The sequence below is a fragment of the Phoenix dactylifera genome, chromosome 9 (assembly GCF_051530095.1).
Source record: "Phoenix dactylifera cultivar Ajwa chromosome 9, Ajwa_hap1_PhDact_Kaust_v1.1, whole genome shotgun sequence".
Classification (NCBI taxonomy): domain Eukaryota; kingdom Viridiplantae; phylum Streptophyta; class Magnoliopsida; order Arecales; family Arecaceae; genus Phoenix; species Phoenix dactylifera.
Genome location: NC_143198.1, coordinates 28906462 through 28921127, shown reverse-complemented (window position 1 = coordinate 28921127; position 14666 = coordinate 28906462). Strand labels below are relative to the sequence as shown.

Here is a 14666-nt window from a genome sequence, read left to right as displayed (position 1 = left end):
ACAAGGTGAAGGACACTTTCTGATGATCACCGTGCAGTCTGACATGTTACTATGAGGTCCCAAGTCTCCAGAATTTTAATGATGGCAGGCCTGTCTCGAACCAAACATGCCTGCTAACAAGGCCTACTCAATCTCAGCCTTCATGCCCATCAAGGGCATCACAAAAAGCTCATTCAACATACACACACCTGATTATTACTGCCCATACAGGAAACAACCGTCATTAATATATGAAACTCCAAGACAAGAGGCATATTTAGGATGAGGCCATCCATCCCTGGAATCCCAAATTTAGGTACAAGTGATATTTGACATTAAATAGTTAATCATAGCCTACCAAGCAAAAACCCAAGCATTCAGCTATCAGTTATTCTGATGATAGACAAGAGCTGACAACTCTTTCAATATTTAAAAAAAGGGTTAGCACAGAAATGAACAATAATAATAATAACAGCTTTCACAAGCCTCAAAATGCTTGTCCTGAAGATACAAGCCCCGACACCCCTGCATGACAGGCAGCAGAACAGCCTCTTCATAGCATCTGAGACACAGACCCTTGATCAGCCTCTGGTTTGATTGTAGGAGAGCTACAACCACACCTTGGGGCTTAACTGGACATAATAATGAAAGACGTGAATCTTCTCCATAAAAAAGAAAATAAAAGGAAAGAAAAATCAGAGCTAGGCTGCCCTCCCGGGAACAAAAGACAGATAACTTCCTCATGGATTCTGACAGCTCCGCTGGCCCCAATTTCAAACACGTGTGACCATCCAACGGCACATCCTACTCCCGGTTCTTGCTGGTTTCAGGAAACGAGAATAGCTTCCACAAGAAGCAACCCCCTCAAAAAAATAGTTTGCTAATTCATTTCTTTCCATGGCCTTCTCTAAGCATAATACATGTACAAGCTGTTTGCAGCAGCACAGGCAATCGAATTCTCAGTTGGGTGCCATGCTAGATGGAGCAACTTGGTTGTGAAATCATATGAGTTTCCATTTGCATCAATGCCTGAGGTTTCTGCTCCTGCAACATTTTGGTATATGTGTTAAATATTATGAAGTGGAGAAGATTTCTGAGAAAACCTCAAACAATTATGCAGCATAGGCTGTTGCGAGCTACTAAAGTTAATGGGTGAACACTGACCTCGTCTGACAACACGTGTCAAACTGCTCAGAGACCTTGCAGGCCTTGCAGGGTTTTGGCCTTGTCTTCTGAATAACAACAAAAAGGCAAGATCGAGTAAATATGTTGGCACAAACCTTCCGAGTAAGGCATTTTTTATCAGTTGCATTTTTTATCAGTCACATACACAGTCACCCAATACCTGTTTGACCAAGTACTTGTTTCGTAGACCACCAGCAAAGAGTTGCAGTACTAAAGAAGAAATTGATAAGTAGAAATTTCAGAACCTTTAGCATTTTTTTCTGTTGTAATAAACTAATGATGTCAAACTAAATTTTCTATGATTCAGAAAACTTGTAACTTAGGGGTCATCAATTGGTGCAATGGTAAAAAGCTTGGGTTGACAAGCAAAATGGCACATGTTCAAGTCCTGGAGGAGCAGCCACTTTGTGTGAAAAAATGCTAAAAGTTAGGTCTGTCCCCAGTTTGTTGGGACCATAACGGGATAAAGGCCTTTTTTTTCCAAAAAACCTATAACTTTTTTTATCAATGTCAATGACATACAGACATGCCAAGCATCTATTATTGGCATATCTGTGTTTTAAAGACGACATCAATGCCACATCCAACAACTCGCACTCTATCATCTCTGAAGCGCCCAATCACTTTGTTCAAACCCAAACCCATCATACCAGTAATTCCATCATTCATCTTGGTAGGGTTGTACAATGCATCAATAACCACAGCGATCCATGATGATGTGATCCATGCCACATAGCAATTACTACTGTTGCTATGTTATCGCTCCACATAAACAATAGCAAAATTACAAGAACAATTTTAAACTTGTAGATTCTCAGACACCATAGTATCATCGGGTACCAGCACTTGTACATTATCGACATTAATCCCATAGCTTTCAAAACTAAACCAACAATTTGGGTTGACATTGCATACCCTTCCCCATCATTCACTAATATAAAGGGCTAAATCTTTCCCAAGTCCATATCCTTGTAATTGAAGCTACATATATATTAAAAAAACAGCATGCAAATTTTCAGCTAATATGATTCTAATGTGAAGTATAAAATTTTCATGTATTTTCAACCATATAAATTAAACATGTATTGGCCAGATCTGGATATGCGCTAAGATACAGTGGCTGCATATTATGACATTTCAGCGAATTCTACATCAAGAAAAACAAAAATGTTCATCTAGTTCTTTTCTACCCGCAACCCCCCCCCCCCCCCCCCCGACAACACACACACAAGAAAAAAGGTTTTGAGTCTAATCATTTTGTCAGTAATAAGTATGTAAAATTACCATGATCAATTCAACTATACCTCATGGGATTTTTGCTGGCCTCCAAAGTCGCTGCCTCTGTGCTTCCAGCAACGCAACCAAACACACGGAAGAGATTGCTGGTTGTTGCACAAACAGTAGCAGCACTATCAATATTAAGGAAAGAAATAGCAACAACCTAACAAACAGGCCAGTAGGACGCACACCTGTAAGAACCAGTTGCTACCCGTAGTCCATCACCACTTAGGCAGCACTCAAATTTGTCGAAAATGGAGTCACTTTCATATAAATCACATAGCTGTATGAAAATAGAACCATCATAACCAAAGTACATGGTGCATTACATCTTTCTCGCCAACTATAATTAACATGAGCTAAACTGTAACAAAAACAAATTACCTGAGGCCTTAAATATTCATGGACCTGAAAAGTTGCAACAGGACCAGAGTCCATGTTTATGTCCCATAACTGGAAAAATCGCATAAGAAAACAAAAAGAAAAGTAAATCTAAATGAGACAACAAAATAAAACAAAAACCAACATCATGAGCTTCATAGGAAAGACTGCAAAAGATATAACAGACTAATGCTACAAACAGACATCAAAAATAGCTACATGTAAATCCTACAGACACCAGAAATAGTTACACAAAATCAAGGTAGAGCTGCAATACTGCTAGACAAATAACATCATCATTCTTCATATTAAAAAATTAGCAAGGGAAGGGAAAAACTTTCATGTGTCTCAATTAAAGGGCAGAATTACTAGCTTATAAATGAACTAGAGCGAAGCTGTGCCATATATTTTACCAATATTTGTTTTTTATTGTGCCAAAGCCAGGGGATAGAAGAAAAAAAAAAGAGTTCAACCACTTGCTACCATCACCTAGCGCACATGAAGCATGTATGATGATTTCATAAAAATGTGTGCATATGAACGAGAGTCCGTGCATAAAGAGTATCAGCCTCACTCAGCCCAGGATGATGGGTGCATGACTTCAACCAAGGAGATGGGTATTCGACTTTTACTTTCTATGAACTTTTTTCATGATACAAAATGGAGCAAAATAGGAATTCGAGGCTTTGTCGGTACTTCTCCATACTGGGCATCCAGATTGAACCAGTGATTAACTAGGTCCTGGGAGAAGCCCAAGACCCTGATCCCTCAGACCCAGACCATCCAAGACTATATCAACCAAAACAAAGCAGGACAAGGACCAGCACCAGCTGGTTCTGCTGAATACCATCCTGGGGCCCTGAATGCAGTCAAAAAGGCACCAGTCCCATTTACTTTGTTGATGTTGGAATTCAAACAGGAAGAGGAAAGGGGAAGGGAGAAAAAGAAGAGGAGAGAGTGCTCAAATTCAGCTAGCAGAGCTCAGATCTGTCCTCCTCCAAACCCTTTCTAACACCAATAATGGACTAAAAAACCTCACCTGACCCTAATTTATGCCCCCCCGCCCCCCTCCCAAAAAAAAAAAAGAAAAAAAAAAGAAAAAGCCCTAAACAACAACAAAAAAATCAAAACAAAGGAAAAACATAAAAGAATTGATGTATCCTTACATACCGGGATGCCAACATGTCCCAAGTATCAGTATGGAACCACCCTAGTATTGTACCAACCCAATCTGCAATCAATACTGGGACTAGGACTTTAAACCTTGCAGCAAGAGAAAGAAAGTGTGTTTATATCCATAAATGCTACATTATTGATTGCCTTGAAGTAGAAAATATCATAATTTTGTATAACAAGGAGCTCGTGAATCCTCATTTGCCTACAAATTAGGAAGGATCACAGATTGTATTACAAGGAGAAACCTCATTTCTCCAACAGAAGTGTGCACAGCTTAAAACATTGACAAAGTCCATTCTTTGATCTTTTCAGACAATGGGAAAGTCATCATAGACTTGAAAACTGAAAGGGTCAACTGCAAAAGTCACATTGCTGCTCACAATCATGGAATACTGTCTAAAGTGACTTCCAAAGATCTAGAATGTGCAATCCAAAAGAAAGCTGCAGGAGTTTACACAGCATAAGGACAAAAGTGAAATTACATAAACATGTGAGATGAGTTAGTTGTGCCTCTTAGGCACTTAGGCTTGCATGACGGATATAGTTCTCATTTCTGAACTTCTGATTCACAAAATTGCTCCTTATTATACTGCATTATATTACTTCTTCCTTTTATGCACCTTGTCAACACCATTATTACCATGCTCTAGTGCCGTTTGGGCCAAAGAATTGATAACTCACTAATAATATTAGACAATCTGTAAAAGAATAGGCAACAAGTTCTCTTGTGCAGTAATGCTGAACAGTAACATGAAATATCATAATCAAATACAGATGTTGCGAAAGTAGTGAGCTCTTCAAATAAATGGATTTGAACCTCTTGATCCCAGTAGTAGTAGATCATTACCTTAATGTGAAGAATCCATTTCATCTGACTATTAAATTTTTAAACCACTTCCTTGCCTATTGCAGTAACCAGAAATTACTCAAACTACCAATTCAAAATTATGCAACCAAAACAGCTAACAAAGCTTATGAAAAAAAGGAACAAAGTGTCACTTTACTGATATATGTTGAAGCCTTCGCATCAATGGCATCTTTAGAGTATTGCATTCTTAACTGCTTAACAAAAACCAAATAAAAGCAAAGTTTCACCTATTACTACAAAAACTCATATCATTTAGCACAACATCTCGAGGATTCTTGATTAATTAAAATGATCCATCATGTGCTTAAAAAAGGATGTAAAATTTATCAAATATTATGTTCAAAATATTTCTGACTTAGTTCCTCCATAAATACTAATTAATTATCTTGTCTCCAAAATTACTGCTCAAATTTAGAAACCACTGCACACAACTTCCAAAACAAAAGAATATTTTCTGGAATGTGTTAAAATGTAAAAGCATGACACGTTGCCAGCAAGCATAATTCATATTGCTAATCCCTCAAGAAAAAGCAAATAATTAAGAAATTAAATTGCAAGAGGGATACAACTGTATGAACCTTAAGCGTCATATAATCACGACTTAGGATGTGCCTTCCATCTTGTCCAAATTTAATATCTGAAATTGAAGCAATGATCTCAGTAAAAAATGACCTTGAACCTGGAGCCTCCTCAAACCTGTATATGGAGAAGTCCCATTAGCTAAAGCAACACCAGACATGCTAAAGAGTCTAAAAGACACTTGTAACTGGGCCAGTAGATTGCAATTTCATTGTCCACTCAACATAAGCACAGTTAGTTGCAAGATTTCATGCAAAATGCAAAATAAAATATGAGTGGTTACTTACAGCTGGGAATGATTATCGCATAAAGCAGATTGACGCAGATCAATAAGTCGTATTGAGCCCTTTGAGCTACTATATGCCAATGTGTTGCAATGATTCGGGTGAAACTCAGCAGATGTAATCACCTCTGGTAGTGTCAGAAAATGAGTTAATTTCATTTACTTTCATCACTAATATAATACATAATGGGAACCCAACAAATCAGTTGAGCTTAAGTCATATTTCAAACGAACACCAAAATAATGCATATCACAGAAAAGGGGCATGCTATATCAGGTGTTGTTTGTAGGCTGGTGCAGTCCAATCAGACAGAAGGCCCACCAAAGAAATAATCATCTCGAGCTCAAGTACAAGCCTGTTGGGCCAGCCATGGACTCAAGAGACAGGAAAAAATAACTCAGGCCTGATTTATGCCCAGCCTAGAATAAGAAACCTATGCTCAGGCTAGCTTCAGAGATGGTCGCTCAGGAATAAGGTTTGGACAGAAATCAGGTAAATCAACCAAGCATAGCCCATTGATACCCCTAATTTTACACTTACGATCAAAACCAAATGAGCTATGGATTAGCATCAAATTCTCAACATCTGTAATTTTATCAAGAAGTCCACATCCTTACATATGTTTGATTAGCTTCAGAAAATTATGATGCTTGCATAAACTTGAAAATTCCAGCCTCCAAATTTATAAGATAGAAGTATCACCTACTCGGGCCAAATATTCATAGTTTCATACCAGTTAGATCTTCCATATTTGCGGGTTTCACATCAACAATGTTAAAACTCTGGTTGCTAATTTCCAAATTCCAAAGGTTTATTCGCAAATCATCTGCTGATATGAAAGTCTCACCATCGCTGGCAAATAGGAAAATAATGAAATTACGTAAGTGATCATCAAATAAGAAATTTTCAATAAGAGAGCATGGATATCCAAAGAAGTAAAGCTTGAGTTTGTATCATGAATTACACAAAATTAAATACTACATCGTCCTGAAAACTTTTGAAGGTTACATGTTGCTGTCAAGACATACATAACATACCAGGTCAAGCATAAGCCATAAGAATTTAACCATAGTTTTTTATATTACCACTAAAGTCCCATTGAAACAGGTCGGGTGGCCCAAGAAGTTACAAGCAAGAAAATAACTTACAATTATCAATAGATCACTTGATTTAATTATGAAAGTTGCATACAAATGATAGTCCAGTTCAGTAAATTATTTTTCTTCAGCATAAGAAAAAAAAAAGACAAAAGGGTTCCATCCAGACTCTATATAAGGAGATAAATGTAAATCAATCCAAAAAGAAATGTAAGAAAACCATACTCAGTTATTGCAACATAGTTGACATAGGCAGTACTATCCAATCTTCCCAAAAAATAAGCCACTGCCAAATGTTAAAATGAACACTTATTACATCACATTTTCATAACCTTGCTAAGTCATTTACCCTCTCAGGAGACCTTCCATACCAAACCAAACCAACTTCTCAGTGGTGAAATCTATGGCCTTTCTCAAATAAAAAAATCTGCATATAACCTACTTTAAGTTTTTCAAGATAAATACTAGGGTTCAAAAAAAAAATCTAGGGGCATTTTTTTCTTGTTCCGCTGTCCATTTCTAAGCATTTAGCTTAATCAATAGTAAAACTTACAATCCAGATTAAGAAGTACCTAAATTGTCCCTTAAATATATGGGAGCAATTAACATATAACTCAGCAAGACTTTCAACTGTTCCCAACAAAGAAAAGGGGGAAAATATATGAAATTTGTGCCAAAAATTTCCAAACCAAGTATAAGACATCTAAAGCAAGACCAAAGAACTGATGACACCACAAGGAAAGGTGAAAGGTGTGACATGAACCTGTTATTGGAAATTGAATTGATGTGATAATCATGTGCATGAGCATATATTCTTCGACATCTAGCAACAAGGCTTGTTTCTTGGCTTGCTACCTGTTCGTATATAGATGCATGCAAGACATCTTAGTGATCATTTCTAAAGATGGCAACAACTATAACTAAATGAAAGAACATAAGTGCATTGATAAATCATAAGAGGATCAGGAAAAAGAGTTAACAACAAAAGAATATATTGGATGACATAAGATAATTAATGCACACAATGCTGTGAAATACAATGCAAAAACTCATGCAAAGATATACATCACACGTGAGACACAGACATTTGCAAGCACATGCACCCCTCTCCTCTTCTCAATGAATGCATGTATATGTATATATATATGTATATATGTATATATATGTATATATATGTATGTATATGTATATATATGTATGTATATGTATATATATGTATGTATATGTATATATATGTATGTATATGTATATATATGTATGTATATGTATATATATGTATGTATATGTATATATATGTATGTATATGTATATATATGTATGTATATGTATATATATGTATGTATATGTATATATATGTATGTATATGTATATATATGTATGTATATGTATATATATGTATGTATATGTATATATATATGTATGTATATGTATATATATGTATATATATATATGTATGTATATGTATATATATATGTATGTATATGTATATATATATATATGTATGTATATGTATATATATATATATGTAAATATATGTATGTATATGTATATATATATATATGTAAATATATGTATGTATATGTATATATATGTATGTATGAGGTAGATAATTGCTGGGCTGGGCTGAGCACAACTACCGCAGGCAAACGTAATGATGGAAATCCTCCAGGAGGAAAGGAAAAGTCGTTGCTCATATAATTGTATGAACATCCACCATTTGGAAGGCACACTCTAGGGCTGGCAGTACTTGAGCTAGCAATGCTACCATTTGCTGCAGCTTGAGAAGGATCCAAATTCATCTTAGAAATTCTTTTCACCTTCTTTTCTTGCACCTGTATATGTGCAAAAAAAAATCAGAAATTTAACAGGAAATATTTGTAAGAAGGTCAAACATAAAGCATAGACAAACCTATCCACAAAAAAGAGAAATGAAATCACTTCCAAAAACAGCCAACAGCAGGCACCATGAGCAACTATTTCAAAATTAGCAATTCCTAGCTCAGATCTATTCTAATCCTTACAATATGTGCATAAAGACAGCTAGGCATGGCTTTTCTCAGGTAATTTAAGAAAGATCAAAAGGTTCAACATGAATTAATATTCTGATAAAAAATATTTGTTATAGAAAAGAGACATCAAATATTCCTTATTCATGACATTGTCGAGAAAAAATTTCACGGTATGCAATCTCTATATAGATTATTATTGTCGTCCAGAATAGTTTTGTTTTACTTAATCCAACTAATTGATGCTTGAGATTTATCAATTAACCTAGAAAAATATCTGAAGAATGTCTTCAGCAATAAATCTATTAAAAAAAAAAAAAAATAGGAGTTATAACAGATGGAAAGCATGGATATATTTTCAACAAAAGAACACCATTAGATTCTAGAACATATCGCAAGATTATAATGCTTTTGCCGATTTGTAAATTCTGATACTTAAGTAGAATAATCCAGTAAACAATATGTAAATAACAGATAAGGGATGATATGATAGTTGATCACTACAAATAGTCAAAATATGGTTTGCATCGATGGCAGTGTGACAAATCTTGGAGTGATGCACCGTGAGATCCAAAGATGGATTCATGAGTCATCAGAAATATGTATAGAAGCTCAGTGGTAAACAGACCAGTGGGGCACATGGGAAACAAATTCCCCAGCAATCATGTTAAATTATGATTCGCAAATATTATTCCAAGAAAAGTAACAGATGCTAGAGGGAACTGCAAGCCTGCCTTCCAAAATTTGATTGTTTTATCATTGGTGGAGAGAAGAAACAGTGCACCATTAGCCATTTGGCACCATCGGATCTTGTTGATCTTCTCTTCTATTTCCAAGCTCTTAAGGTAGTCAAACTGATTGCACAAACATGAAACTAGACCAAGTCACATCAAGCATGAAGGATCATATTTCTATCAGCAACATTCCAAAAAGATGGTACCTCTGGTTCATGGCTTTGAAATTCTGTTTTATAGCGGAATTCAGGATGCCTGCTGATTGGATAGTCTAGGCTCTCTAGATCCCTTCTGCAACCATGCTACAGATCAAAGAGACAGAAAATGTGAAATAATATCACAAGAAGGGGAAGCACAACAAGTCAGACAGAAAAAGGCAGCAAAGAGATAATCTGTAGAACATACATCTCTAACATCTGTCCTTTCAAATAAAACTACACGACCACCTCTATCTCCAGTAGCAAGATGGTCCCCAGATTTATCGAATTCTATTGCTGAAATAATGTCGACTGCAACAAACAACAATATTAAAAGCATCAGCAGGCACACAAAAAATATCACATTCCTTCCAAGAAACCAAGAAACACACACACTAGCTACTGGGCAACATGAGACACAGTATGACATCATAAACTCAGAATTCAAATTGAGTGATTTCATAAAATAATCCATGATAGTCCACGCATCAAGTGGCATATATGTGGGGGGGCGCAAAATAGCAAGGTTCGCCTCTCGGTACTGGATCCCGTACCGGTACCATCCTGGTACAGTGTCAATATGCTTGGTATAGAGGTCGGTTCGGTGTACCGAAACTCTGTACAATACCCCCTACTAAGTCTCGGTTTGGTATTGATACATAGCAGCATGCATTAATACTACGAATCTTGGAAAATAGATAATTTGATGTTCATTCACAAGTGCTACTTTTTATGATGCTTCCTTAACTATTGATCCAATCATATTGTGATGTATGAAAATCCAATTTGATGATTTTGGAATTATTTTTGAGGGTGTTATAACAAAACAATAGATGACTCTATGAGTTAAGAAAATGCACAAAAAAGTGCTTAAAAATGGGAGAGAAATATTGGTTGTAAGGTGCATTCACACTATTAAGGTACCTATACATTTTTCTGTTTCAACTATAACTGATATAATAATCTTGTGACAAACACAAAACCACTTGAATAATGAGTTAGAACCATGGTCAGCGGAATCAACCCAAACCATCCGGTTCGGGTGTACTGAACCATACCAGTGGCGGATCAGAACGGTTCCGACAACTAAAATAAGAAACTGGCAACAGAGGGGAGGAAAGCAAAGGAAGGAGAGGAAAAGAGAGAGAGAGAGAGAGAGAGAGAGAGCAGAGGAGGGAGGGAGAGGGAGAGGGAGAGGAAGAGGAAGAAAGAGAGGGAGGGTGGCGGCCGGCCGGTGAAGGGCCGGAGAGCCGTGCGAAGGGGTGGAGGAAAACAGAAAAACTAGAGGTGGAGCCCCTCCTCCACCCCTTCACGTGGCTCCTCAGCCCTCCGTCGGCCTCCTTCTTTCTCCCTTCCTCTATCCTCCTCTCTCTCTCTTTTTTCCTCTCTCTCGTTCTCCCTCTCCTCCGCCCCCTCTACTGTGTTAGTATGGGCCCAACATAAAACGACATAGGGGCGTACCAACCCATATCACCGGGCAACCAGTGCAGACCCCAGTTCCAGCATAGCAATCCTTGGTTGGACCATATAAGGATGGACTCTCTCCTCCATAGATAGGACAAAGTGATAGTACATTTTAAAAATAAAATAAACATAAGCACTTGAATCATTGAATGAATAACACAAGTCCTAAGCTTGCTTACCGCATGCATCTACTGATCTAGAATTATCTTATCATCTCAACCTTGTTTAGGTTTTCAGCATCCAAAGAGGCTGAGACAGATAAAAAAAATTATGGTTGGATAATCATGAATATCAAAGTTTTCCTTTTAAGTTAGTGATCAGACACCTTAAACTTTCAATATTCATCTAGTTATACCTTCAGAAAGGCAAAATGCTGACAGCCAAGAATTGCAAGGATATCCTGCAGCACTCACCCAATTTGCACGAAATTCTTCCATGAACTTAATATGGCCTTAAGCCTAGAGACCTCCAAAACCCTGAACTCTAAGAATATATAAGCTATCAGACTCAAGAGAACAAAATTGTAACCCTAGAGAAAAATTCAAGAGATTTCTGTTGGCATAATAAGGCAAGATGAATAGGTGTTGCCCACATGCATGGATAATGAACAGCCTCTAGATCAGATGAGAATATAGGTGGGGCCCCCTTCCCCAGGGATCCATCAGACCTGTTGTTAGATGTGAACTATTCTCATGCAGTGCACAGTTTCATGACTAAAGCACCTTTAAAGAAATGCATCATGAACCATGATTTGACATTGTTAATGTGAGAAAGTAGTGCTCATGGAGGTCATGGATAGTTATAGAAGGTGATCCATGCAACAAGATGGCTGGGACAGAGATGGTATCGATGCTTCCGTCCTAATGAGTTGAGTCATAACGGTTGTAATCTCACAAGGATTGGCACGACATCTTCTGCAGATTGAGACAAGCATTCGGTAGCTTGTTGATAAAGCAAACACTCAATCTATGTTCAAAGACTGATCATTGGATGCATTTTCTAAGGTCAGGAATGATTGCAGTAGCAATGCTCGACTCGTTCAATAGCATTAGACAAACACTCAACCCTTTCAATAGCATTAGGCAAACATCAATGTTGAGCCATCTCTAATTTGATAACTAAGATCTAGGTTACAATGTCTCCCAGTTGTTATTGACGGTTAATAGCAAACCTTCCAATTCAAATTCAGGTAAGACTTTTTTAATTCGATTAAATTTCCACAGTTCTGGGCAAGTTGGGCTTCTTGGTAAATAAAAACATGGTCAAGCAATTCTTACTCAATGCTGATGTCAATTGTTGTTCCAAAAGCATCTCGGAGTATATAGGTAGAATTAATTGAATTTTCAAGTTTGTCCTTCATGTGTTCCATCAATAATGACTAAAGGGAAACCAAATCCAAAGAATTAAGCAAGAACCTCAAATAATGTAAGAAAGAATTGATGAAATGTGAAAAGATAATGGAAATTCACATCCAAAACAATGAGCTCATGCTGTCACTCGAGGTCTTTAATCCTCAAGGCATGAGCTTCACTACTAGCAAATAAGACGGGATTCTTTCTACACAGTGCCCTCCAAGATTCATAGCAAGCCCCCCTCTCTTACAAGTTGCATTAACCAGGAATTAAGACCATTTAATAAAGGATTCACGTCAAATAGATTACCCATCTATAACATTTCCTTTCTTCATACATCCATATTTTATCGGCATCTCTTAAGGTTGCAATCTATTCCTGTTGTTCATCATCTACTGCATAGGTTTATAACTTTATCCTAGAGTTCACAGAGAGACAGAGAGACAGAGAGAGAGAGAAGATGAAGAAGATTTTTTTTTTTTTTGCACCCACGAACTGTACACCATGCAATAGAAGATAGAACTAGAATCTGAAAACCAGTTAAACTGTTGACAAACACAATATACAAAATTTTCTGTTCTATATGAACTAAGTTCGGTATTAAATGGCTACGGAACCCAGCTAAACAAACACATTCTGATGAACGTAGACAAGATATCACTAAATCCAAAACTCATAACAGGTCGACCATATGAAAACAGCAAGCACATCGTGACATTCGCTCAAAAAGGCAATTCCTCTCAGCTATAAATAAGACTAAAAACAACAAAAGTAATGACAAAGAAGTGCTTCCACACATCTATGAGTGAGTTGTCGTCAACCAATGAGAGAAAAAAATATTCATGGGACTCGCAATGAGGAAACGAAACAGTACCAAGGGGAAAGAAAGCCAGATTCATGAGACATCTTCCATTCTTTTTTTAAAAAACATGCTAATATACCATTACTTTTTCCATGACATCTTTCACACTTTTATCAATAACTAATCAGATCAACAAAAAAAAATGAATGGTTTCGTCACAACCATATCAGCCAGATACAAGAAACCCTAAACCCGACTGCGGCTATCGGAAGCCGCAGAGTCTCAGCAATCGAGCGGATCTAGGAGAGGAGCAAAAAAAAAAAATCGTACCTTCTTGTACTTCCTCTCCCGCGGCACGCTCGCCGAAGACCTGGGAGAATTTCCATTCAAGGGGGGGCGGCACCGCCGGAGCCCTGGCGTCCTCGGGTCCTTTCCCGTTCATCGATCGGAATTCCGGCGAGATCGGCGGCGAGGCGGGCGGGCATCAACGATCCAGGCGGCGATCGCGGGGAGATCAGCTGCCGCGGCCGCTGGGAGGGCTCGCCGGGGCGTCGGTTCCGGTTTCCGCCATGGGAGAAAGACCGGAGAGGGGCAAGAAATGGCGAGGGGTTTGGGCGAGACCGGGGGAGGGTGTGGTGGCGAAACGGATTGGCGTCCGGGATTGATACGACGGAGTAAAAAAAAAAAAACGAAAATAACTCCCCTTCGCCTCTCTTTCTCCCTTTCGCCCTAGCGAGGTCCTCTGTCTGTTTTCGCTTTTGTTTTTTCTCTCCAATTTTTTATTTAATAACTTTAGATCGATCCCCTGCTGAGTGCTGAAGGAGTTATATGAGACGTAAAATGACCAAAAAGCCCTCATATTACGCAACCGAACAGGGCTTTACGGCTCTAAATAGCTCGGCCCGTTTGGGAGAACTTATGGGGACCAAAAAACACTTTCTAGTCCTCCAAAAATACTTTTGGATGAAAAAAGTATTTGGTAAAAACTTCAAAAGTAGTTTTAACTTTTTCAAAAAGCTAAAAACAGCTTTTTGGAAGAAGCTCAATTTTGGAGCTTTCCGAAAAAGCTGTTTGAACTTTGTCGGAAAGCTGTTTTTTAATCAAAATATTCATAATAAAATATAACAATTACATACTTTGTCCTTTTATAAATCTAAAAATCTGCTAGAGCCATAACAACGAACTCTAATAGTGGATCGGACTCCCTTTCGTGCAAGAAAAGGTAATCTTATTTCCTATTATTGTATTATACTATAAATATAATATTATATTATATTATATCAT

General features: G+C 37.5%; 1 protein-coding gene across 4 annotated transcripts; it reads right to left on the bottom strand.

Annotated features, from left to right (window-relative positions):
- Positions 1–376: 376 nt before the first annotated feature.
- On the bottom strand, positions 377–14188 carry LOC103711232 (serine/threonine protein phosphatase 2A 55 kDa regulatory subunit B beta isoform-like). Of its 4 annotated transcripts, none has more exons than XM_039131653.2 (14): positions 13713–14188; positions 9973–10076; positions 9774–9869; positions 9568–9687; positions 8465–8659; positions 7591–7682; positions 6464–6582; positions 5734–5857; positions 5446–5563; positions 2827–2895; positions 2634–2725; positions 2469–2546; positions 1144–1211; positions 377–1023 (listed from the first exon to the last, which is right to left on the bottom strand). In XM_039131653.2, the coding sequence occupies exons 1-14, from the start codon at positions 13822–13824 to the stop codon at positions 887–889; spliced, it is 1524 nt and encodes a 507-aa protein (XP_038987581.2). In that variant the 5' UTR covers positions 13825–14188; the 3' UTR covers positions 377–886. The 4 variants fall into 4 exon arrangements, with proteins under 4 accessions (XP_038987581.2, XP_038987580.2, XP_038987582.2 ...); XM_039131652.2 differs by having other exon boundaries at positions 8462–8659; positions 13713–14181; XM_039131654.2 differs by lacking the exon at positions 9568–9687 and having other exon boundaries at positions 8462–8659; positions 13713–14176.
- Positions 14189–14666: the final 478 nt, after the last annotated feature.